Source organism: Balaenoptera borealis (assembly GCF_965194805.1).
Source record: "Balaenoptera borealis genome assembly, chromosome: 3".
In the NCBI taxonomy this organism is placed as follows: domain Eukaryota; kingdom Metazoa; phylum Chordata; class Mammalia; order Artiodactyla; family Balaenopteridae; genus Balaenoptera; species Balaenoptera borealis.
In genome coordinates, this window is record NC_138866.1 from 22,085,005 (window position 1) to 22,112,360 (window position 27,356).

The following is a 27,356-nucleotide window of genomic DNA, read 5'->3' on the forward strand; positions in this document are numbered from 1 at the left end:
AGTAATGCACATTGTTTTTCTCATCAGCAAGACCTTCTATTCTAGTGACAGTCCATTGGAAAAAAACATATTTTTCCTTTTTGGATAATGAAGTAGTCTAAAAAAGAAAATATTTTTATAAAAAATTATTCTCAACTAATGTGATCATAAAATACATGGAAAAAGATCGTATTTTCTAGATTGATTGCTAATTTAGTGACATTAGTGATTCTTGTTTGATGATATGTTATGCATCTAATTTTGACAAGAACGTGTTCCTGATATCTCACATGCTTTCTTCCTAGAATTTAACATGTGAATTGGAGAACAGGGAGAAACAGCAACTAGAGATGTTGGATGAACTGAAGGAGATCCAGAATCACTTTGAGACATGTGACGCCAGACATAAGCGCGCTGACCTCCAGATCTCAAAGCTGACTCAACATGCTGAAGATGCAACCAAGCAGGCCGAGCAGTACCTCCTTGAGTTCCAGCAGTCAGAGGCCCTGAGGCAGGAGGCAGAGGAGAGGAGAGAAGAGCTGAAGCTGAAAGCTCAGGAGTCCATTAGGCAGTGGAAGCTCAAGCATAAGAAGTTAGAGCGAGCACTGGAGAAACAATCTGAAACCCTTGATCAACTGACAGACAAGAATAATCAGGTACAAAAGCCAAATTCCTGAGGACTGATTTTTGCTGTGACCAACCATTCATTCATTTGTCCTTTGAACAAACACTTGAATGCTATGCTGTGCATATAACCTATCAAGGTGTTCTTGATAGAAGAGTCTTTATGTCTAGACTCTTTCAAGGTAAAAGGTAACTTAGTTTTTAAAACCTTTTTAAAGGCTTTGTAATCTTTTAACATTCTGTGGCTTTTCAGAGTTTACACTTAAAATAGATCCACTCTCCTCCTCTAGTATAGCTTTTAGTTCCCTAATTTGAAATTATCCTTTAATATCCAAATGGAAGAGAATCACAAAATCTTCCTTAATATCACATGCCTTTTCCCCCAATGCATGTATTTTAAAATCTCATTTATTTGTATATTTCGACTTAAGTATTGGTTAGAAAGAAGCATTTAAAATGCAGCCGTTACTACTGGACCACTTTCTGGCAGCTTCTGTAAGTTAAGTGAGTGACATTGATAATCTCACTGAGCAGTATTATCAGATCTCAAACCTCTTTAAGGCTTTTGTGCCTCTTTGATGGCAACAAAAAGCATTTCATTGATCTGTGTATGCATTTCACATCATCTTTTCTCTTGTATAATCAATTACTTTAAATGGATTTTATGCTCCTATGTTGATTCTCAACTGTATCTTTGCATTGAATTAAACCCAGATGTTTCTAAGGTAATAAGCAGGAAAGTCATGATTGATTTTTATCCATGTTTAGTCTTGGTTTATCACTTCTGCTTTGTCATTTGTCACTTGTCAAGAACTCTGAATGTTCCAGAAGAATAGTCATTTGGATAAGTCGACTTTCTTTCAAAAGAAAGCAAAATGTAGGGCAATTATATTTATGAAATCAATTGTCAGCACTTAAGAGTGACAGATGCTTATTTCATGACAGATGAGCTGTCATGGAAAAGATGCTTTCGTTTTTACGTATGAATTTCTTGGACATGTAAAAGATGGAGGAAGTGATCACTTTGCACTCATTGTGGAGTGCTTTTCACTTTAACCCATCTGACACTTACTGGATGACTAGTTGCCCCAAGATAAAGCAGCTCTAAGCCTTTCAGGCTTGAATCTGAATTGATTTGATCCCAGGAAATTGCTCTCCCTTGATTATTCTGTTGTCAGCCTGGTTTGGCAACTGGTTCAATGAGCCTGGATATAAGGGAGGTAGCTAGAGAGAAGAGTGGTTGGGGGGATTGATTGATTGAGAACCATCTGGGGATTTTACTTAATTAGAGGAAATTTAGAAGGGTCCATGCCATCAGACAGTATCCTAATCCATGGTACTGAGAGTTATCTAGATAGAGCTTTTCAGAATATTAAAAATTGTTAAATACTCATTTCCCAGAATACTCTTGATATAATTATTTTTATCACTTAGCATTGCTAATGATAAGCAAAGAAGTAGTTTTAAAGTGATTGCCACAGTTAGGGTAGTATTACAATTATCACAGCAGGCATTGTAATTTCCACTTTAAAAGCCTTAAAAATTAATGCAGCATGTCGCAGTTAGAGCAATGGTTAATCAAGGAAGAAAGGGTAACAGATATTTCACTGTAAATTCAAATGTCCAGTAAGTCTGTGATGTGGAAATACATTGTAAATAACTTTGGAAAAAGTATATTTTTAGTATCTTACTGAATAATGCCTCTAAAGAGTATTTAATTTTTAATAAAATCACAGAGCCACCTTAGGGCGGTAGTAATACAGCCTACTCCTTTTTTGTTTTTTAGGACTAATTATTTTCCAAAAATGACTCCAGGGTATATTTGGAAGTGTATGTTAAAATAAAAATGATACTGGTTTACAAATAAAACACATTATAGTTTAAAGAATGAGTTAATTGTTTAATAAGTAGCCTTGTTGAGCCATTTTATATGCTCAGAAGATGCAATTTTTGCATTTTCAAAATAGTTCTGTGCCTACTTCAGTTTTTCTTTTTCCAGCTTAATTTATTTTCTGCTTTAAGATGTGCCACTTAAAAATTCATTAGAAGGCCAAAGGCTTTTATTCTCTTAAAAATTGCTCTTATTTATTTTTTACATTTTGGAATCTTGGTAAGATTATAAGATATATATCATATCACAAAACTGCTTCATTACTGAAGAATATGGAATATCAAACAAATAGCATATCATTGCAGAAAAAACCCAGAAAGGTAAGGTTGTATACTTTCCTTAAGAGAAAACCAATTATCGTATGCTAACACATATATGTGGAATCTAAAAAAAAAAAAAGGGTTCTGAAGAACCTAGGGACAGAACAGGAATAAAGACGCAGATGTGGAGAGTGGACTTGAGGACACGGAGAGGGGGAGGGGTGAACTGGGATGAGGTGAGAGAGTGGCATGGACATATGTACACTACCAAATGTAGAATGGATGGCTGGTGGGAAGCAGCTGCATAGCGCAGGGAGATCAGCTCGGTGCTTTGTGACCACCTAGAGGGGTGAGATAGGGAGGGTGGGAGGGAGACGCAAGAGGGGGGAGATATGGGGATATATGTATATGTATAGCTGACTCACTTTGTTATAAAGCCAAAACTAACACCATTGTAAAGCAATTATACTCCAATAAAGATGTTGGGGGGAAAAAAAAAGACAATGACATGGATGTTTATATTAGGGAATCATGATATTCTTTAGAGATATGTAGATGAACGCATATTGGAAGGTCTAAAATTCTATGGATATAAATAATCTAATCATAAATTGTGATACTTTTGCCTTTTTCTTTCAAAGTGCTTTTTGAAGTCATTGGTTTTTATATGTGCTTTGAAAATGATAAAGGAAAAAATCTGAACTTGGATTTTGATCATAATGTATACTTTTCTGAATGTTTCCAAATTCATGTTCTTTTTTTCTAACATGGATAATGGGAATGATCCCTAGGTTTGATTTGGCTTTGTCTTGTTTTTCTTGTTGAATTGGCAGAATAATTGGCTTGCCCATGTATTGAGCTTTTTGCTTGATAGTATTTGACTTCAAGAATCTTAAATTGCCATCTTTTCCTTCTGTGTATTGCCTTCATGCTGAGGGAAATAAAAGAGCTATATGTAATATATACTGTCTTTTAAAATTTGAATTTCTTAATGGTTGAAAAGTAAGAAGGATCAGTGCTAAAGTGCATACTTTTTTAATGTATAATTTTTATAAGCAACTTAAGAAAGGTTAGAGCACTGATATGTTAGTATAGTCCAGTAGTCTTTCTGCATGTTCCCTCACATGCAGAAAAATAGCTTTTTTTTCTTTAAAAATTTGTCTTGTCTACCTTTTAGTTAATTCAAAAAACTATATATACTGGGCAGTCAGGCCTTTGAGGAATTGGTTCCTGTTCCTATAATCACCATGGTTTTAGGCCGTATCATTCTTTTGGGTTCACACCAGCCATTTTCAATCCTCCTCTCATAATCTTCCCTTACAGCTCTTCTTCTATGGAAGCAGTGTTTGGTTAGAACGTTCCCTTCCCATTGTTCCTGACTGCTACTTATTTCTCCATTTCGCCTCCACATTTCCCAAGGATTTTCACACCTGGCTTCCCCTCAGCCTGTTTCATTACACGTAATTCTTGCCAGTATCTTCGGTGATTTCCAAGTTCAAGTCAGCAACCCATTGAACTCTGTATCCTTATACTTCATTAATTTCCTATTTTATAGTGACCTTCAAATCACTCAGCAGCTAATTTCAATGGCTAAGATTTGTCGTCATCTGTAATTTCTCTGTGTTCAGATCTTTAGTTCTAAAATTTCAGTCTCTGATTGTCCACATTTCTTTTATTCCCTTTTCCTCTTTTAGCTATTAGCATCTGATTTTGATCTTTCCACATTCCTTTGGTTGACCAGCCGTTTCCTGGAATCGGTTTTTTCCTGTCAGACTGGACTTCATGAAAAGCTACTCCGCCGACATGCTCACCAGCATCTTCAACGTCTTGCTTCCACCTCACACATTTTACTGATCTTCAATCTGGAGTCAACCCAACTCTCTACTTTTTCTCTTCCTGCTCTTGAGTGGTACTAGCAAAACTTACGTAGGATATCAGTTGGCTCCTACAGTGGTCTTGGTTACCTCCCTGACTGCACCGCAATTCATTCCATTCCATTAAAAAATTAATGTGTAGGCCAGTTACTAGGCATATAGCCCTCTTCTGATCAAGAACTATTCTTCTTCTGAAGAGTGAACTATGAAGTCTGTTGGGGAGCTTCTGGTAAACATTTACTCATTCCTAAAAAACATAACACTAGGAGGGAGATGTTCCTCTTCTCTGAATATTGTTATATTTGGCTGTGATGCCAGAAATGGCTGAAGCTATCTTGCTGTGGTCCTGAGAATGAAGCCTTGCTCCAAGGGAGGGCACTGCTGAGAGCAGTGCAGAGAGCTGGGTCTAGAGCTTTGACATACTGTGGAGCACTTCTGCCTGGAATGATAATAAATTACCTTGCAGTTTAAGCCAGCTTGAACTGGAGTTTTCTCTTACTCTCAGCAGAAGAAATTCAAGCTTATGTGAAGCAGCATTCTAGGAGTAAGGAGCTATAAGTTAAAGAACCTAAAATGTAGGATTGATTAAGTGGAGAAGTGGGGTGAGGACAGGGAGAATTGTACTTTTCTGAAGGAATAATTGGAAAACCTTGCCATGCCATTGACTGAACCATCGGAAGTCATACCTTGGGACCTTGATGCTGTGCTTCAGGGGATGGTATTAAGTGACCAGTAGAAGAACTTCAGGATGTTGGAGTCTGTTGTGTACTTATTGCAGCCTTCAGAAAAGTCCTGGAAGGGAAAGACAAGTATAGGTTGAAACTGATCTGTCTAAAAGCAGAGAGCAAGATTTGGGGGCATTGGGAGACTGAAAATCTGCAATCTGTAATCCACATTTACGGAGTATGATAATTTGGAGTCTTTTAGGGTTGGAAAGCCAAATTGTTTATCCATGCTGAAGTTAGTCCAAGCAAGAGAGGGAGGTAGGAAACTTAGCAGAAATTTAAATGAGGTAAAAAACAGCCTGATTTTTCAGGCCCCTTTCAAGTTCTCCTATTTAAGTACTTCTGGCCAGACAAAGGAGACCCAAGTCCATTGTTTTGAATTCCCTCAAGATAAAGGCTATTCAACTGAGGGCCCCTGGGAATGTCCAGGATATTGAGGTGGCGGTTAAGACACTGACATTTTCAGACTCAGAGTCAATGTCTAGACAAAATGTTGGGCTATGGCTACTAGCCAAGCATTAACCAAAAGAAAATAGACAAAACTTACTTAGCTTTTAGTATGTATATTGCCAAAGAAATTCTAAACTTGACCAACATAGTCTGAGACTGTCCACCCAAAGACTGTCACTTTTGTCATGAATCAATGTAATATTTGGAACACTGAAGCTGAGGGCGAAACATGGAGAGTTGTAGAGTAGCAAAGCCTGAGCTTTGAAGGACTCTTCTTGAGCTACCCCATCTCTGGTCTTCCCATCATGTGAGAAAAATAAATATCCTTGCTGTTTAAACCAACTTTGAAATCAAAGACATTTTATGTGCTAGGACCATCTTGGAAATACGATTTTTATCTTCAGGGCTACATGGAAGTCTCTTAACTCAGGGCCAGGGGCCTATGTTGTCTGTTCCAAACATTAGCCACTATATTTACACACCCTCCCCTCATTCTCAGGTCCCTCCCACATTACCCTTACAGCCAAGACTGGATTCTGTCAGTTTTTGTCTTCTCTTGTGTGGTATATAGAGTGACCTCCCAAAGATGTGTCAACCTAACTCCTGGAACCTGTGAATAAGATGAATTATCACTCCCATGATTATGATATGTTACTTGGCAAGTAGATTTTAAGATAAGATTATCTGGATGGGCCTCATCTAATCACAGGAGTCCTTCAAAGCAGATAAATTATTCTGGCTGTTGGGAGAAAGGGAAGTCAGAGGGATTCAAAACATGAGAAGGGTTCAGTGTGGTGTTACTGGCTGCAGAGACAGAGGAGTCCGTCAGCCAAGGAGTGTGGGTGGTCTTCAGAAGCTCAGAAAAACCCCTGGCCCAAAGCTAGCAAGGAAACACGTCCTAGGTCCACAGAACTAAATTTGTCCAACACCATGAATGAACTTGCAAGTGCATTCTCCCCCCAAAGCCTCCAGATAAAAGCCCAGGTTAGCTGACACCTTGCTTTTAGCATTAGGAGACCTGAGGCAGAATACCTTGCCAGGATTTACGACCTATGGAAAACAATGAGATAATAAATGGGTGTTGTTTTAAGCCACGAAATTTGTTGGAATTTGTTACACTGCAATAGAAAAATAATACATCCACCTAAGCTTATCTATATTTCTAGCCATTCTTCCTGCGTTAAAATCTTTCTTCTAGAGTGAACTCTTTCATCTGTGTTGCAGACTCTTTTCAATCCAGGGACATTGCTTTATCAGTTATCCCCTCTCTTCACAGCTTTGATCACTATCTTGCATAAGTACCTCCCTGAGATCCTGGTTTCTCCTTGAACTTAAATCCCATCCCCACTGTTTGTTTCTCCCTTGCCACTAGTCGTCATCACAATGCTGTGATGTAGCTTCTATTACTATCTTTATGAAGATAAATAATTTCTTTAAGGCCATAGAACTGCTTATGACTGGACTGAGAATCAAATTCAGTTCTCCTGGTCAGAGCTCAACTGCTTAATCCCCTCCTTTTATTATTTCTCATGTTAGCTTCATGCTGATTCTCCCTGTTAAAATGAGAGGGATTTGAGGAAACTATTTTTTTTGGAGTGATTGACTCATTACATTTTATCATGAATTGTTTCACACTGCAGTGTAAAATGTCAAGTACAAAAATGCCTTGAAACTGTTTGCATCTTAACTCATTATTTCTAATTCTAAAATGAATCTTAATTTTTTTTTTTTTTTTAAGGGTTAAGCCATGGTAGGCATCAATAACCAGGTACAGAAATGGTCTTGGTGCCAGTGTTGGGGTGGGGGTGGGGCAGTTTCAGTCTCCTTAGCTGCTGGCTTTTTTGTTTGCATTGATGGATGGTGAGGATTAGCAGGTTAGTTCTTGGCTGCTGTCCCTCAATGTTAGCCCTAACCCCCTAAAAAGGCTGGCAGAGGGCGATAGCCTTCTGGTCCTTTGACTCTTCTTGTGAGTCCTTTCCCAACCTCTCCTAATCTTAAACTCATTTCTACCTTCATGGGACTTGAAGACTCCCTGTTAACATACTGGTGTGTTTCTTGTCACTGTGGACATTATTTGATTAATAATGACTGATTGTACCAAAACCTTTCGTAGATTATATGTGCATGCTTCCCTATATTATCTTCCGAATCTGTTTTGTATCTGTTTTGAGGTTTCTCCTTTTAAAAAGTGTGCCATTGAAATGCAAATCATGTTACTTTAAGTAACACTGTATTATTTCAACCTCTGGTAAATTATAATTGAAGCCTTTATTTCCCCCATTCTTTTGATCAATTTTATCTTACATTTAAATAATTATTTATGATCATGGATTGATATGTTTTGGTGATGAAAATCTGAAACATATATCTCAGTGTGGTACTTCTTCAGAGCAATTGTATTTTTCTTCCTTTTTCTATCCTAAAAAGTATTTTTCATTAAAAAACCAGAAAGAAATACAAAATATTATTTTATGAATTTTTCTTCTCCTTGTGGCTTAAACCTTATTTTTGTTTTCTGGCAGTGTATATGGTGCATTTTACAGTAATTTTTGCTTTCTGTTCCTAACCCAATAGATCCTAAAAGAAAAGGATGAATTGAAAAGCCAGCTTTATGCAGCGTTACAACAAATAGAGAATCTTCGAAAGGAATTGAATGATGTGCTAACCAAGCGTGCCCTTCAAGAGGAGGAGCTTCACTGTAAGGAGCAAAAACTAAGTGATGTTAAGTCTCATCAGGCTGACCTTGAACTAGAAGTCAAGGATTCCCTGGATACCATCCAGAGGCTAGAAAGTGAATTGAAAGAGCAGAGTACGATTCAAAGCCAGATGAAAGCTGAGAAAACGCATCTGGAGGAAGAAATTGCGGAGCTGAAGGAGAGCCAGGCCAAGGACCAAGCTCAGCTTCTTGAGATGCAAGAGGCCATCAAGGACTTGAGTGCCATCCGGGCAGACCTTGCCAATAAATTGGCGGAGGAACAGAGAGCAAGGAAAGAGGTACTCAAGAACCTTTCTGACCTCAAGACACAGGCAAAATCCAAAGATGAAGAAACAGCTACGATCATTACACAGTTAAAGCTAGAAAGAGATGTTCACCAGAGGGAGCTGGAAGATCTCACATCCTCATTGCAGAGTGTGAAAACTAAACATGAACAGAATATCCAGGAGCTGATGAAGCACTTCAAGAAAGAAAAGAGTGAGGCCGAGAATCATATTAAGACACTGAAGGTACCCACACTGAATTATCCTGATGATACTGGAGGAAATTTTCTAGTGGCTCATGAAGTTAATAAAGCGTAAATTTTTAGAGATCATTCTGTATTCCCAAGCACTGAAGGGAAGATAGAACTAACAATAAAGAGGCTTATTCATGCCTGTTCGGCCAGGTTGAAATGAGTTATAGTAGCCACCTGGGAGCACCTATTTCAGAGCACTGAAGCCCTTTAAAAAGAACGTTTAGCTATTTTGGGAGTTCAGGAAAGGCAGAGGTGGCAGTAAGTCGTGGACCTGAAACGTGCCCTCATTCAACATTTATGATCTCCTAAAATATAAAAGGCAAAGACTTGTCAAGGTCGTAGAAGCTATAACCATGGTCCTTATTGGTATGGTAACTAAAGTGGATCAGCTTATGGGTTTTGTAAACCCAAGGCTTTTGAGATTTATCCCTTCTTTTCCAAATCAAAGTTGCCTGAGTAAATGCATAATTGAGATCTTACATTTGGGGAAATATTGTAAGATCTAATGGTATTAGCATTTATCACCATGCAGGGGAATCATTTCATAACATGATTGTCAGGAGTGTGATAAATCTATCCCTCCTTCCTGCTTTAGTTTTTCTCCATAGCACTCATCATCATATGATATAGATTCCATATTTTTAATTTTTTAATCTCCTTTTATTAGTATGAAAACACCATGAGGACTGGGATTTGATTCTGTTTTGTTTACAGCTATATCCCCAGTGCCCAGTTCCTGGAACATTATACATATCTGTTGAATGGGTGAATACATGGATAAATCTTCAAAGATTAATATATTTTTTCTCAAAATTCCTTGATATGCCACTACCATAAAAATGCTTATGATAAATATGAAATTATTAATTATTAATTATAATTAAACTGCCATTTGTAGAATGCTTTTGGCTATTTTATTAATTCTTCTCCAGCCCTGTATAGACTGCTGGCAGTAGTGGATTTGGATTCATTTACGTGGGGTGGGCAGAGCAGAATGGAGACTGAAAGAATATGTAAGAGGCCTTTATTCTATTTCATGTAACCTAAGACACCATCATTTGTAAGATGGATCATTGTTGTGTGCTAAGAAAAAAAAAATACTGCCCATCCCAAGACAGAGAAGGTAAAATGTGAAAAAAAAAAAATACGTGTTTTGATATTGGTGAAATATGGCATAATAGTCTTTCAGAGTTGATATGGACATAAACAAGAGTAGAATCAGATATGGAGAAGAGCTGATCGTAAAAAAAATAAAATAAATATATATTGATTGATTGGCTGTGGCAATAATAATAATACTAGCAGACATTTTTTCAGCACTTAGTTTGTGCCGGTTTTATTACTATAAGAATCTTACATGTGTTGCCCATTTAATACTCACATCATCCCTGCAGATTGTGTGGTGTTAATTTCTCTCTGATGAGGAAATTGAGACGTGGGAAGTTAAGTTAACTTGCCCAAGGTCTTACAGCTGGAGAGGAGTAGAGACAGGATTTGAACTCAGGTAGTCAAATGCTTGAATTCTTAACTACATTGCTGTACTGGAAAAGGTTTAGAATCTAGATTGACTGGGTTTAGATTTGGGTGACTAGTTGGATAATGAGGCTGTTTGTCAAGATGGATAATATAGACAGAACAGCAGATTTGGAGAGAATAATGCCAAATCCAGCTTTTTAGCATGTTGAGTTAGGTGGAAGGGACCTTAAACCTAACCATGAAAGTCTGGGTAGAACAGTTTAGTACATAATGGGTTAGAAGTTGAGGAGGAAGTTGAGATTAAAGTTAGATATTTGGGAGCCAGTAATCCATTGTTGGCAGTTGAAATCATAGGATTTGAATGACATTATGCAAAGAGAAAGAAGAGGATGAAATTCTAGAACACCAGTGTTTAAAGGAAGAATTGAGAAAGAGTTTCTAGCAAATAAGAATGAAGAACCATATGGGAAACAGGATGAGAACCAGAAGAGAATGGTATCTTGGAGACCCAAGCAGGACATTTTAGAAAGGTATAGTCAGGAGTGTCAACGTGGCAGACAGGCTAAAAGAAGAACCAAAAAAGTGTTCACTTGTCGCAGATGGGTGGAGAAGTTCCCTGAGGAGATGTGAGGGGTTGGATCAAAAACAGAGTGGATAGGATTCAGCAGGAGACGGGGCATATCTTCCTCTGAAGGTTTTGAAAGAAAGAAGTAAGCTTGGGTAAGTTGATAGGAATGGACTAGGGTTGTTGATATGACTCTTGACTGATGGTCTCTTTCTTCCCTCTGAAGGAGAGTAGAGTAGCAGTGCAGTAAGGAGTTTATGGTGGTGAAGACGTAGTGCTGTGAAGGCCGGTGCAAGCTGCATGAGGCTAGTCTGGGAGCATGCAATGTGCTGTCATGTGGCTACCGTTGAAGAAGTATCATGGGCAAAGGGATGAGAGAGTGGATGGAGAGGAATCTAGGACCACAGGCTGCTTATTTGGTAGGAATTCTTAAGAGTTCAGAGTTAAGGTGCAGGGGGTGGTAATGCAGTGGGTTGCTGTTGTGGAATACAGGTGAAGGTGGTTGGAACAGAGCAGGTCAAATAACTTTGAAGTTAGTTTGTTGGGTAGATATTTGGGTATTTATGATGCTGTTGTGAAGGCATTAATTGATCACATGGCCAAAACTTCATCGAAGAGGACGACTGGTCGGTCAACTGCTGCCATCAAGGAAGGTGGAGTTGATGGGGAATGGCGTGAATCTCAGGAAGGCAGGGCTTTTGCATGAAGATGAGTGTGTCATGATTTGTTAGGCCATGGCTTGAGAAACGGTTCTTTCAAAGAAATTGCAGTTTTCTTGGGAATGTAGTTGAAACTACACCCTCCTTTTCTTCTTGCTGTTACTGACATATTTCTGGCTTTCATCACCACTATTTAGGTTGTGTGATAAACACACATTTCAGCAGGAGCTGGTAGTGATTTAATCAGTTACTACAGATTCAAGGTCATCTATATAAGAGCATCATTCTCACATTGTAACATGCTTTCTTGAGAGGGAGGTGAAGTCAGGAGGTACAGCCTGTTTGACAGAAACTGCATTTGCTCCTGGCCGCCTAGGCATATGAGCAATATATCATGTGTCATAGTAGCAAACAGGATGTGGGCAACTAATTTGGACTATGGAGACACGAGACACAGCTCCGAGTAGCCTCCCTACTTCCCCCTTAGTTCCTCTTTCTACCCCCCAACTCCTCCCTTTCAACCTTCAGATACCACCTGTTGCCTTTTTCAAAACACTGATCTAAGTGCATCACTTCTTGCTCAGAAACCTTCAAAAACCATTATTGTCTCTGGAGCAAAGTCTCAAATCTAGTCCAGTCCTCCTCAGTATGGTCCCGCCTGAGCTGTTCACATTTGGAGCCTTTTATGCTCCCCAACTGGCCTCATACGAATGTACAGCTTTCCTATACATACTTTTCACTGCTTGCTCTTCGTCTGGATTGTCTTTTCCCTCAATCTGCAGGAGGAAAAAGGCTGCCTAATCTTTCAAGGCCCAATTAATTTTTCACTTCTTTTATGGATTCACTGAAGATGGCATATATCTCAACTGAGGTTGGGATAAATCTTTCGATTCTCTGTGTTTCCATAGCTCTCTTTTGGAACTGCTAGTACAGCACATTTAGGCTGCCTTATATTATGGTGTGTCTGTTTTGTTTTCGTACATCTCCAGAGGGGCAGGTAGCAGGTCTTAGCCATTTTTGTATCCTCTTATGGTGTCTAGCATGATGTTTGAGACATATAGAACATGTTCCGTGGATGTTGGGTTAAAATGTTTGAAAAGCCAGAAATCAAAGGATTTGCTGCTGACTTGCTTTATGATCTGTCTGGTTTGGCTCTTTCCCTGTAATGTGGTAAAATTGCTTTCCTCATCCAAAAGAAGTGCTTTGTATTTGTGTATAGTGAGGTGACAATAAAGCTTTAAGACATTACCTGTATATAAAGAAGACGCCGTTTAGAACTATTCTGTAGATTCTCCGAAAACTTTAGATTTTTTTTTTAATTCGGAAGACTGAGATGCGGAGGAATGTTGTAGTTACTCTATAATGTGGTACAAAAGAAGCATACGAGCTTAACAGGAGAACCAGAGATCGTGAGAGCCCAGTACTCTTCTCTTAAACCGAATAAGTTACCCATAGGAACAGCCCCACCTCATGCTATTTTATGAATATAATTCCGTACTTTTGACTCGTTTATATTAATTAACAGGAGTTGATAGCAATGGTCGTCATCGAAGATTTAATACACTGAGTTATGTACAAGAGGGCTTTAGATAAATAGCTCTGTAAATGTTACATTTCTTTGTCTTTCGGCTTCACCTTAATCTGTTACTTTTTCTGAGTCTAATAAGTGTGATACATTACCCATATTTTTTTCTCTGCAGAAGTTATATTTTTCCCCATCTAGATCTACCCTTCTCATGCCTGTTTTTAAATTTAAATGTAAAATATTTTTATGAAATATTCTAGCTGCTATTAATATTTGAAGGATATTGGGTTATCACCTCATTATTATTTCAACAAAAATAATTTTGTAAGAGCCTTTATTGGAATCAGAAGACCAAGAGTGGAGTTCTATATTTTTGCCATTTGCTGGCCATATGATCTTGGTCAAGTTACTTAACGTTTTTGTACTTCATCAGTAGGATGGAAACAGTAATGTTTTTCTCTATCACAGGGTTTTTGTGAGTGTTATATCACTTTGTAAACCCTAAAATGAAATGTAAATGTAATAATAAAACTACAACAAGAAGTAAGTTCTTAGTCAAACTTAGGCATTAGTGTGCTGGTAACTGTTTTAAAAATAGGTTCTCCGGGGGCAAAGAGGGGAACCCAGATTTGTAGCATTTGCCAAGTTCAGTGGTATAAAACCCCCCATTTGGCTGGTTTCAAGCTATCAAACAGCATCACTGGAGATAGAGTTGGGAAGAGATGAGCACAGTTGGTTCCTGAATGTCTCTGTGAGCTGGCCCAGACACCACTGGCCTTGGGGGAAAACTGTCTATACCTACACTTTTTATAAGACACAAAAAAAAGCTAAGTATTCTACTGAAACCTAAAATAATAATCGAACAATTTTCCTGATGAGAGACTTTATTTTGTAAGTTTATTTTTGGGTAGTGAATACAGGATTCCTCATTAAAAACATCAATTCTTTTGTTAACTCAAAGTGGCATCAAGTCTTAGCTGAATTTTGTGGGGTGAATAAGATATAGATTCTTGTCTGAAACTCACAAAACTTCTTCCTTTTGGGAAATTGCTTCCAGCGATTATGTTCCTATGTACCTGATTATATACATATAATAAACTTATACAAAGGAAAGAAACAAATATATTTTAGGCATTGAAACACGTATTTTAAACAGATTCTATGTGGGTGCTTACAGGCTGTCAGTAACTGGTAGGTGTAACTAGTTAACATTGCAAGTTGCACCCAGCTGGTTTTTAAAACCATATGATATAGGTACCTTTTAAAGACAGTGAGGCAGAGTAGCTGAAAACATGGACAGTAGAGAGAATCCTGCGTTCAAATCCTGGCTCTGCTTTACTCACTACATACCCTTGGGCAAATGATTAGTGTTGTTCTGCTTCAGTTTCAAAACAGGAGACAATAACAGTGTCTCCCTAGTCAGGTTGTGGTGAGGATGGAATGAGGGACAACTATACGAAAAGGTCTTAGAGCAGTGCCTGACATATAGTCAGTATTTACATTGTTGTTATTTTAAGTCTTTAACTTCACATGCCTGGCAAATCCTTATTGAATCCCATCCACCGATTATTCCTATTGTTTTTTTTTTTAAAGCTGATTCTGGTTATATTCCAAATAATAAACGAAAACTAGGTACTTTATTGCACTATTGGTACTGAAAGAATCACTGGTAAACTCTTTCATATTAAGTTATTTATATTTTTTGGCTACTCTGATCCATAACCTTTTTAGCCGCACAAGAGTGGTATTAATAATTACATTGTACAAAAAATACACAAGTCTTTCACAAAAGCGAGAGTGTAGCTTGAGTAGGAATATTGTTAAGCTCCGTTTATAGATGAGGAGACTGATCAGGCAGTAATATCCCATAGTATATCCTTATGGGGACATTTCTCTAATAACCCTTCCCCTCTCAGCACTTAGTGTCCCTTCTTTGGGTTGCACGTACCTCTGCTTGCACCTTTATTAAGCACTTCTTGTTCATCGTTGTCAGAATTGACCGTTGTATCTGTCTCTTTTACGGTTCATGCCTGTTATCTTCAGCACCTAGTAGAGTACCTGTCACTTAATTGGTTGCTCAGTGAATGCTAAGGAGAGATTGAACACATGCAAAGAAAGTTTCCTTTGCATGTATGTTTATGTGTGAATGCTTAGAGGTAGCAAAATCTCGAAGTGTTTGCCCACTGATGTAATGTGGAATTTGTTTTGTGTACAGTTTGGCTGTGGCCAGTGGACTTTCTCTTTTCTCCTTTTTCTCTCAGGCAGAAAGCTTAGAAGATAAGACTATGGCTAAAGTCCAGCGTTCTCAGCTAGAGAAGCTGAAATCACAGTATGACAGGCTGACAGAGGAATTAACTCAGAATGAAAATGAGAACAAAAAACTGAAGCTAAAATACCAGTGTTTGAAGGACCAACTAGAAGAAAAGGTAAAAATGTGAATGAATTTTAATTTAAAAGACTTATTTGAATTTCTTCTAGTGTTTCTTCTAGAACATAGTTTATGTACTACTAAATGCTAATTTTTAGGCTTTCATAGCAATTTGTATTGGTGCCAGAAAACGTCATAGAAGTTTATTAGAATGCTGTGATTTTTATTCTTTCAACCAACTAGTAACCTTCTAATACTTTGGATTTTAAATTTCTTCTGGATCTTAAAATAGGCATTTAGAGACAAGGTAGCAAAGAAAGGAATTACGGTTTATTGAAGACCTACTTTATGGCAAGTATTTATGCCAATTGATTTACATATGTGTACTCATTGAATTCTCACAGCTCTTTGGGTTAGATTTTATTGATCCCTGTTAACCTATGAGGAAACTGAGGTTCAAAATAAAATATATAATAGATGAAGTGGTCACTGTGCACTAGGCACTTTTAATGCTGATAGTCATTTTATGAAATCGATACTATTATGCTCATTTTTGCAGTTACAGAGACTGAAGCTTAAGAAGGTTGGCAACCTTGGAATATTCCCAGCAGGCTCACTGCTTTCCTATCAGTAGACGTGTAAAATTTGGGTGGTGTCTGCTATATACCAGGCATTGGGTAGAATACTATGGACTTCTAGAGTCACTACTTTTGTGGCCAAAAGTCAACTAAGAATAGAAGACAGATTAGTTAAATTTGCGTTCTGTGTCTTTACCAACTTCCTAAAAGGATTTGCATTGGAGTGTGATAGAAGCCAAATAGAAAAAAGACTATTAACATATGGATAATAGGATAAGGCAGGATAGACTGGGCCAGATGACTCCTGTTCTTGATAAGGGTTACTAACTAACATCTGTGTTGAAGGAAATATCACTAGGTGGGGTGTCATCAACCTCTAGAAGAAACTTTCTTCATGCTTTGCTCATCTTTTCCTCTTTTTGTTGTTTCACTGTATTTTGTATATATATTTTTTACCTTCCTAGTAATTGTTAAAATCAAGGAAATAAAATTTAAGTTAGTTTGGAGTTTATGATTAAATGTGCTTAAGTTGCTAAATTTAGGCCTACAATCTTGACAATTGTAATTTAGTTCTTATGTCACGCTTTGTTTTGACTAAGTCTAATGTTCACACATAATTAATGTATCTGTTGCCAGGGTGTAGTTGCTTTGAAGATAATACTAAATTTTCCAACTTTTCCATAATTAAAAGTTAGCCAGAAGATTGTATTAACATGTTTTGTGTTTAATTATTTGCATTTAAGAAAGAGTGGGGGAAATTTTATGTTGAAAGTGTAAAGTTTACCTTGTTCTGCTTAAAATAAATGCTTCTCCACTATCTGTGATGTTCCAGGTATGTATGCATTGTCATACATTCATATAAATGGAACATTCACCTTAGAACAGAGTTTTAAAATTTAATGATTGTACAGTAGTCCTCCCTCATTAGTGGTTTCCCTTTCCGTTGTTTCAGATACCTGCCACGGTAACTGAAATTACCAATTTTGGGCCAATTGCAGTTCAGAAAGATTAAATGGAAAATTCTAGAAATAATTCATAAGTTTTAAACTGCACATTGTTCTGAGTAGCATAATGAAATCTTGAGCTGTCCCACTTTCTAACACTCGTGATCCCCACCTATCTCAGTCTTCTGCTCCTAACATCCAACTATCGACATCATCATGGCTTGATGATTCAGGATCACCCAAAGCAGGTGATCCTCCTTCTGAGGTATTATCAGAAGGTCAGCAGTAGTTTAATGCTATGTCACAATGCCTACCTCATTCACTTCATCTCATCACATTTTATGTAGGCATTGTATCATCTCTTATCATCACAAGAGGGGTGAATACAGTGCAGTGAGATATTTTGAGAGAGAGAGACCACATTCACATAACTTTTATTACAGTATATTGTTACAATTGTTCTATTTCATTATTAGTTATTGTTGGTAATCTCTTACTGTGCCTGATTTCTAAGCTAAACTATCATAGGTATGTATGTATAATATGTATAGGGTTTGGTACTATCTTCAGTTTTAGGCATCCCCTGGGGGTCTTGGAAGATATCCCTCACAGATAATGGGGGATTACTGTATTCCTTTGCTATATGTACTGAGCTTCTAGTATGTGGGAGGCATTGTGCTGGATGCTGGGGATGGGATGTATCAATAGATAAGACACAGATCTGCAATTGAAAGCTTCTAGTGGGATCATTAAAAGCAAAATCCCTTTCAGTTGTTAAAACGATATAGTCAAGTCCTGATAATGGGTTCTAATGCAGAGAAAAGATGTCTCTGACGTCTAAAATGGTAAATAATCTTAAGGATACATAGACACACACACATATATAAATATACACAGCTTATATGCTTGCTTTTCTTTAATATTTTTTGTGTACATGATTGCTATGTAGTTTTGATTGACTTAGCTGTTTGTGTTGGCCTGTTTTTTTAGTATAGTTAGCTATGAATCAAAGTTTCACTGGGTCCAGTCATCTACAGATAGGGCCTTTCTCTTCGGGAAGTAGTATAGCATTAGTGGCTATGGACAACTTTGAGTATAAATCATTTTCTAGCTGTGTGGCATTAGGCAAGTTGCTTAAAACTCAAAGCCTCGAGAGGGAAGACAGCAGAAGCAAGAAGAACTACAGTCCTGCAGCCTGTGGAACATAAACAACATTCACAGAAAGATAGGCAAGATGAAAAGGCAGAGAGCTATGTACCAGATGAAGGAACAAGATAAAATGCCAGAAAAACAACTAAATGAAGTGGAGATAGGCAACCTTCCAGAAAAAGAATTCAGAATAATGATAGTGAAGATGATCCAGGACCTCAGAAAAAGAATGGAGGCAAAGATCGAGAAGATGCAAGAAATATTTAACAAAGACCTAGAAAAATTAAAGAACAAACAAACAGAGATGAACAATACAATAACTGAAATGAAAACTACACTAGAAGGAATCAATAGCCCAATAACTGAGGCAGAAGAACAGATAAGTGACCTGGAAGACAGAATGGTGGAATTCACTGCTGCAGAACAGAGTAAAGAAAAAAGAATGAAAAGAAATGCAGACAGCCGAAGAGACCTCTGGGACAACATTAAATGCAACAATATTTGCATTATAGGGGTCCCAGAAGGAGAAGAGAGAGAGAAATGACCTGAGAAAATATTTGAAGAGATTACAGTCGAAAACTTCCGTAACATGGGAAAGGAAATAGCCACCCAAATCCAGGAAGCGCAGAGAGTCCCATACAGGATAAACCCAAGGAGAAACACGCTGAGACATAGTAATCAAAGTGGCAAAAATTAAAGACAAAGAAAAATTACTGAAAGCAGCAAGGGAAAAACAGCAAATAACGAACAAGGGAACTCCCATAAGGTTAACAGCTGATTTCTCACCAGAAACTCTACAAGCCAGAAGGGAGTGGCATGATATACTTAAAGTGATGAAAGGGAAGAACCTACAACCAAGATTACTCTACCTGGCAAGAATCTCATTCAGATTCGATGGAGAAATCAAAAGCTTTACAGACAAGCAAAAGCTAAGAGAATTCAGCACCACCAAACCAGCTCTACAACAAATGCTAAAGGAACTTCTCTAAGTGGGAAACAGAAGAGAAGAAAAGGACCTACAAAAACAAGCCCAAAACAATTAAGAAAATGGTAATAGGAACATACATATCGATAATTACCTTAAACGTGAATGGATTAAATGCTCCAACCAAAAGACACAGTCTTGCTGAATGGATACAAAAGCAAGATCCATATATATGCTGTCTACAACAAACCCACTTCAGACCTAGGGACACATTCAGACTGAAAGTGAGGGGATGGAGAAAGATATTCCATGCAAATGGAAATCAAAAGAAAGCTGGAGCAGCAATACTCATATCAGATAAAATAGACTTTAAAATAAAGAATGTTACAAGAGACAAGGAAGGACACTGCATAATGATCAAGGGATCAACCCAAGAAGAAGATATAACAATTATAAATATATATGCACCCAACATAGGAGCACCTCAATATATAAGGCAACTGCTAACAACTCTAAAAGAGGAAGTCGACAGCACAATAATAGTGGGGGACTTTAACACGTCACTTACACCAATGGACAAATCATCCAAACAGAAAGTTAATAAGGAAACACAAACTTTAAATGACACAATAGACCAGATAGATTTAATTGATATTTATAGGACATTCCATCCCAAAACAGCAGATTACACTTTCTTCTCAAGTGCGCACAGAACATTCTCCAGGATAGATCACATCTTGGGTCACAAATCAAGCCTCAATAAATTTAAGAAAATTGAAATCATATCAAGCATCTTTTCTGACCACAGTGCTATGAGATTTGAAATCAATTACAGGGAAAAAAACGTAAAAAGCACAAACACATGGAGGCTAAACAATACGTTACTAAATAACCAAGAGACCACTGAAGAAATCAAAGAGGAAATCAAAAAATACCTAGAGACAAATGACAATGAAAACACGACGATCCAAAACCTACGGGATGCAGCAAAAGCAGTTCTAAGAGGGAAGTTTATAGCTATACAAGCCTACCTCAAGAAACAAGAAAAATCTCAAGTAAACAATCTAATGTTACACCTAAAGGAACTAGAGAAAGAAGAACAAACAAAACCAAAGTTAGCAGAAGGAAAGAAATCATAACGATCAGAGCAGAAATAAATGAAAGAGAAACAAAACAGTAGCAAAGATCAACAACACTAAAAGCTGGTTCTTTGAGAAGATAAAGAAAATTGATAAATCATTAGCAAGGCTCATCAAGGAAAATAGGGAGAGGACTCAAATCAATAAAATTAGAAATGAAAGAGGAGAAGTTACAACAGACAGCTCAGAAATACAAAGCATCCTAAGAGACTACTACCAGCAACTCTATGACAATAAAATGGACAACCTGGAAGAAATGGACAAATTCTTACAAAGGTATATCCTTCCCAGACTGAACCAGGAAGAAATGGAAAATATGAACAGACCAATCACAAGTAATGAAATTGAAACTGTGATGAAAAATCTTCCAACAAACAAGTCCAGGCCCAGATGGCTTCACAGGTGAATTCTATCAAACATTTAGAGAAGAGCTAACACCCATCCTTCTCAACCTCTTCCAAAATATTTCAGAGGAAGGAACACGCCCAAACTCATTCTATGAGGCCACTATCACCCTGATACCAAAACCAGACAAAGATACTACAAAAAAAGAAAATTACAGACCAATATCACTGATGAATATGGATGCAAAAATCCTCAACAAAATACTAGCAAACAGAATCCAGCAACACATTACATTAAAAGGATCATACACCATGATCAAGTGGAATATATCCCGGGGATGCAAGGATTCTTCAATATACACAAATCAATCAATGTGATACACCACATTAACAAATTGAAGAATAAAAACTATATGATCATCTCAATAGATGCAGAAAAACTTTTGACAAAATTCAACACCCATTTATGATCAAAACTCTCCAGAAAGTAGGCATAGAGGGAACCTACCTCAACATAATAAAGGCCATATACGACAAACCCACAGCAAACATCATGCTCAATGGTGAAAAACTGAAAGCATTTCCTCTAAGATCAGGAATAAGCCAAGGTTATACACTCTCACCACTATTATTCAACATAGTTTTGGAAGTCCTGACCACAGCAATCAGAGAGGAAAAAGAAATAAAAGGAATACAAATTGGAAAAGAAGAAGTAAAACTGTCACTGTTTGCAGATGACATGGTACTATACATAGAGAATCCTAGAGATGCCACCAGAAAACTACTAGAGCTAATCAATGAATTTGGTAAAGTTGCAGGATACAAAATCAGTGCACAGAAATCTCTTGCATTCCTATACACTAATGATGAAAAATCTGAAAGAGAAATTAAGGAAACACTCCCATTTACCATTGCAACAAAAAGAGTAAAATACCTAGGAATAAACCTACCTAGGGAGACAAAAGACCTGTATGCAGAAAACTATAAGACACTGCTGAAAGAAATTAAAGGTGATACCAACAGATGGAGAGATATTCCATGTTCTTGGATTGGAAGAATCAATTTTGTGAAAATGACTATACTACCCAAAGCAATCTACAGATTCAATGCAATCTGTATCAAATTACCAATGGCATTTTTTTTTTAATCACATTTATTTTAAATTTATTTATTTATGGCTGTGTTGGGTCTTCGTTTCTGTGCGAGGGCTTTCTCTAGTTGCAGCAAGCGGGGGCCACTCTTCATCGCGGTGCGCAGGCCTCTCACCATCGTGGCCTCTCTTGTTGCGGAGCACAGGCTCCAGACGCGCAGGCTCAGTAATTGTGGCTCACGGGCCTAGTTGCTCCGCGGCACGTGGGATCTTCCCAGACCAGGGCTCGAACCCGTGTCCCCTGCATTGGCAGGCAGATTCTCAACCACTGCGCCACCAGGGAAGCCCCCAATGGCATTTTTTACAGAACTAGAACAAAAAAATCTTAAAATCTGTATGGAGACACAGAAGACCCTGAATAGCCAAAGCAGTCTTGAGGGAAAAATACGGAGCTGGAGGAATCAGACTCCCTGACTTCAGACTATACTACAAAGCTACAGTAATCAAGACAATATAGTACTGGCACAAAACCAGAAATATAGCTCAGTGGAACAGGATAGAAAGCCCAGAGATAAACCCATGCACCTATGGTCAACTAATCTATGACAAAGGAGGCAAGGATATACAATGGAGAAAAAACAGCCTCTTCAATTAAGTGGTGCTGGGAAAACTGGACAGCTACATGTAAAAGAATGAAATTAGGACACTCCCTAACACCATACACAAAAATAAACTCAAAATGGATTTGAGACCTAAATGTAAGACCGGACACTATAAAACTCTTAGAGGAAAACAGAGGAAGAACACTCTTTGACATAAATCACAGCAAGATCTTTTTTGATCCACCTCCTAGAGTAATGGAAATAAAAGCAAAAATAAAAGGGACCTAATGAAACTTAAAAGGTTTTGCAAAGCAAAGGAAACTACAAGCAAGATGAAACGACAGCCCTCAGAATGGGAAAAAATATTTGCACACGAATCAATGGACAAAGGATTAATCTCCAAAATATATAAACAACTCATGCAGCTTAATAGTAAAAAAAACAAACAACCCAATCAAAAAATGGGCAGAAGACCTAAATAGACATTTCTCCAAAGAAGACATACAGATGTCCAAGAAGCACATGAAAAACTGCTCAATATCACTAATTATTAGAGAAATGCAAATCAAAACTACAATGAGGTATCACCTCACTCCAGTTAGAATGGGCATCATCAGAAAGTCTAGAAACAAATGCTGGATAGGGTGTGGAGAAAAGGGAACCCTCTTGCACTGTTGGTGGGAATGTAAATTGATACAACCACTATGGAGAACAGTATGGAGGTTCTTTAAAAAACTAAAAATAGAATTACCATATGACCCAGGAATCCCACTACTTAGCATATATCCTGCGAAAACCGTAATTCAAAAAGACACATGTACCTCAATGTTCATTGCAGCAGTATTTACAATCGCCAGGTCATGGAAGCAACCTGAATGCCCATCGACAGACAAATGGATAAAGAAGATGTGGTACATATATGCAATGGAATATTACTCAGCCATAAAAAGGAATGAAATTGGGTCATATGTAGATATGTGGATGAATCTAGAGACCCTAGAAAAATGGTACAGATGAACCAGTTTGCAGGGCAGAAATAGAGACACGGATGTAGAGAACAAACTTACGGACACCAAGGGGGTAAAGCGGCGGGAGGTGGGGGTGGTGGGATGAATTGGGAGATTGGGATTGACATGTATACACTGATGTGTATAAAATGGATGACTAATAAGAATCTGCTGTATAAAAAAATAAAATTTAATTTAAAAAAAACCCCAAAACTCAAAGCCTCAGTTATATCATCCTTAAAACAGGTGTATTAATAAACTCTATTATGGAATTAAATGTGAAAATGTATATAAAGTGCTTGGCTGAATTTCTGATACCTGATAAGGTATCGATTAGCAGCTGCCATTATTTTGTTATTGCTACGTTACGAAACAGATGCCAATTAATGGTTCAGCCCAGCAATAAACCAATCAGCAAGCATTGATTACCCAATAATGTGTCAGGTATTAAGGGCCAGGGAACTGAGAGTAAGACTTACTGTGGAACTATGCTGATTGGAAGTTTAGAGCCCGACTGTGTTGAAACACTTTAGATGATGGTCCACAAAGAGGCACCGATGTGAGAAGAGCTGGCAGTTCTATCAGCAAGTGATATTGCAGGCATGTTTGTTAAGCAAACCAAACAGGTGGGCAGGTTTGTAATTATGTTTGCTATTTGAAGACAGGAACCAAGTCTTGGTTGTTTTTTTTATCTCCAAGACCAGGCCGAGAGCCTGACACATGGTAGGTAATTTGTAAGTAAATTGTGGTTGAAGAGATATGTGTGTATACACACATGTACGTACACATATGTTTACATGTAGATAAAAAATATCAATAACCTATGGATATGTATGTACATTCATTCTCCCTCTTTCTCCCTCTCCCCCCTCCTCCCTCTCTCTCTCTCTCTCTCTCTCCCCCTCCCTCCCCCTCCCTCTCCCTCTCTCTCTCTCTGTTTCTCTCTCCCCCATTCCCCTTCCCTCTATGAGTGTGTATGTGTTGACCAGATTGGGGGAAATAAAAACAAGAAAACAGGACAAAAATATGTTTTCAATGAAAAGAAGCCCATGACCTATATCCCAAAGATTCCTACTGTTTAAGCAATAGAGTGAACTTGATAAATGGGGCCTAATGGATTAAAGGAGTTTCTAATCAAAAGGGTTTCTGTAAGAACCATTTCTGGTCAGTATATAGATTATGTAGGCTCTCTGAGATGCTTAGCTAACTCAGTGAATACTTGCTTTTTTCCATAGTTATACTTAAGTTTTTTTAGAAGACTTTCTTTCTCTTTTTTTTGACTTTATTTTCTATTATTAGTTCTTTTGGGAGATGTGAATAGCTGCAGTGAAACAATTAGGAGACAAATTGTGAGACATCTAAGGCAATTGCAATTCACAGGAACCTAAGTGTTGAATCGATTAGGATTTGTAGAAATGTACTTTTGTTCCTTCTCATGAAATCCTTTATTGAAATCATTTGTGAAGTGACACCTAGCAACATATTTAAAGCTATGGCTATGTTGGCTGAAAACACTTAGGAAATAATATTCTTTTACAAAATGTGGATCTTTAAAAAATGATAATTATAATTCACATTTGCAAGTGTAATTATGATGCCCATTTTTTACAGATGGTGGAAACTGAGGGCGAGCGTGTAGTATAGTGACTTGCCGAACATTGCATAGCTGTGGTGGAAAACAGGATATGAGCATAAATTCCTTGTATTTTTCCCTTTATTTACTGCCAGTAAAATGACTCACATTTGTGTCTTTTCAATGAAATTTTAGTGTTGAATTTAAATTTAGGGTTATTATATTCAACACATTACCATATCCTCTCTTATGTTTTTTAGCCTGACACAAATTTTGGAATAGAAGTCATCAATGATTTTGTTAGAAAAGTCTAATTAAAACCTGATATTTCCACATAAAAGATATCTGTGACTGGAAAAAATGAATCAGTGTTGTTGAAATTTGTGTTTTGTTTCTAATTTGACCATCTGTTTAGGATTGCTGTTTCTCATGATGTGGAAAAATATATATGATTGTCAGATGTCTCTTCTATAAAGTATTCACTACTTTGCAAAAACCACAGTTTCACATATTTTACTAAGATAGTAGCAGGCAGAATTCTCTGATTTCCATTTTTTTTTTCCAAGTACGAGAAAGAAGTAGAAGCAAATGAGCTGTTGACTTCTAGCATTTATTTAATGGTTACACTTTACGCCATTTTTAGGCAGACTGTGCTCTTTCTTTGGTGCTTCGTCTATTTTAAATAGTGTGAGTAGAGTAAAGCTATAGCAAACTTAAACCAGATACGTTAAATAAACACTAACTAAGATACTATGAGTAAGTTCCTGTCAGATTTCTCTCATTTAAAAACAACAACAATGAAAATAATAATAAAATGGTCAAATTGAAGGTAACATTATAAATTTTGCATTTGTCATTTATAAAGTGCTTTTAATTGAATCCCTGATAGTCATTAAGCCCAGAGTAGTCCTTACTTTCACAGAGAATTGACAGAAACACCAGTGTTTACCATGTATGAATCACTCTGCCAGATGTTAAGAAACAAGTTTAGAATGCAAAGATGGAGTGATTGTGCAGTGCCGGGGGAGCCCAGTTATACATACAGCTGCGGCAGAGGGAGGGGCAAGACGTAAAGATGTATAGAAGGACATTTGGTCTAGTTTCCAGACTGGAGCACAGGTGTGGAGAAGCCATTTCCAAACTCTCCTCCATTGGCAGTGACCTCTTTACCAACCATTTACAATCAAAGAGGTTGATTTTAAGTGAATTTAAGGAGTGAAGTCCAAGTTTGTGTCTTTATGACCCCTGATTTGGACTTGATTTTGAGGCATTTAATCTTTAGCTGAGTGGTTGATAACTATAAGGGCTTGAGAAGAAAGAAGTCCTTTTGGGGACTTGCCTTTAAAATCCTGTATTACTAGTTTGATTTCATTTCCTTGTGAAACTGTGAGTGATACCCATCCTGTGGGTGTAGGAGTTAGGCTAAATAATAGTACCTACAGTTGCTTGTGGTGTGTAAAGCCAAGGGGAAGAGGCCACATGAAAGATCTCTGTTGCATCTGTGTCAGTGCTGTGCTGGATGTTGAGCAGACCTAGCTTGCGTTGGTGGACCCTAAAAGGGAACATAAAATGAATGTCCTGGTTTGTTTACATTATGTTTCTTTTATCACCATTGAAAGCACCAATTGACTCAATCCATTTTATCATTTAATCTTGAACAAGCAATGTTCTTTCAATTAATGAAAAACCAATAACTAGAAGGTGCTTATTGTATACACGAGTTATACTATTTGGAGATTTGTTTTTAAACTTTTTCCCATATTCTTTCATAAGAATAAATGCATGCTTAAGCATCCTTTAAGGAAAAAAATAGAGGAGAGGAAGAAATTTTGATGGTTTCCAAAGACACCGTAAGCTTATAAACATTTCTCTGGAAATGAATGATGCACTTTTTTTCTTTTGAAAATTAAACAATGTTCGTTCCAAATGCATAATTTGAAACTCTAGTTGTTTGTTTCCTTGTCCGTATTTTGTTTCAGAAATAGAAATGCATCAAAAGTGGCTGATTTTAAATAACTAATGTTATTTCTGTTTCCAGGCATTGACTTAAGAGAAATACATCATAATTACAAAATGGTCCTAAAAGTTAATGAATGCATAAAATACCCTTTAGAGGCATTTTTGTTTCCAACTGTGAATATTAATTTCTAGGAATGTATCCAATACATATCCTAACACCTTTTTGATTGTGCTGCCAATGATCTTTGTATTGCTCAATATTCTCCTAGAAAAAGATACTAAAAAGCCTGAGGCAAAAATAATTTCCTTAAATGGGGTTAGAAGTTTAAATTTGAATTTCCATTTTTTGACTTCTGTTTTATGGATAACTTCCCTAAGCCTGCCTAAGACCAGGTTATAGATTGGAAAGTCTTCCAC

The 27,356-nt window shown here is 37.4% G+C and overlaps 1 protein-coding gene across 4 annotated transcripts in view; it reads left to right on the top strand.

The window, feature by feature from the left end:
• CEP128 (centrosomal protein 128) overlaps window positions 1-27,356 on the top strand; it is a 444,997-nt gene that overhangs the window by 148,383 nt on the left and 269,258 nt on the right. For all 4 annotated transcript variants that reach the window (XM_082384674.1, XM_082384675.1, XM_082384676.1 and 1 more), the window contains exons 14-16: window positions 285-635; window positions 8,378-9,028; window positions 15,523-15,687. In XM_082384674.1, coding sequence (XP_082240800.1) covers window positions 285-635; window positions 8,378-9,028; window positions 15,523-15,687 — 1,167 coding nt within the window. The remainder of the gene's footprint in view (window positions 1-284; window positions 636-8,377; window positions 9,029-15,522; window positions 15,688-27,356) is intronic.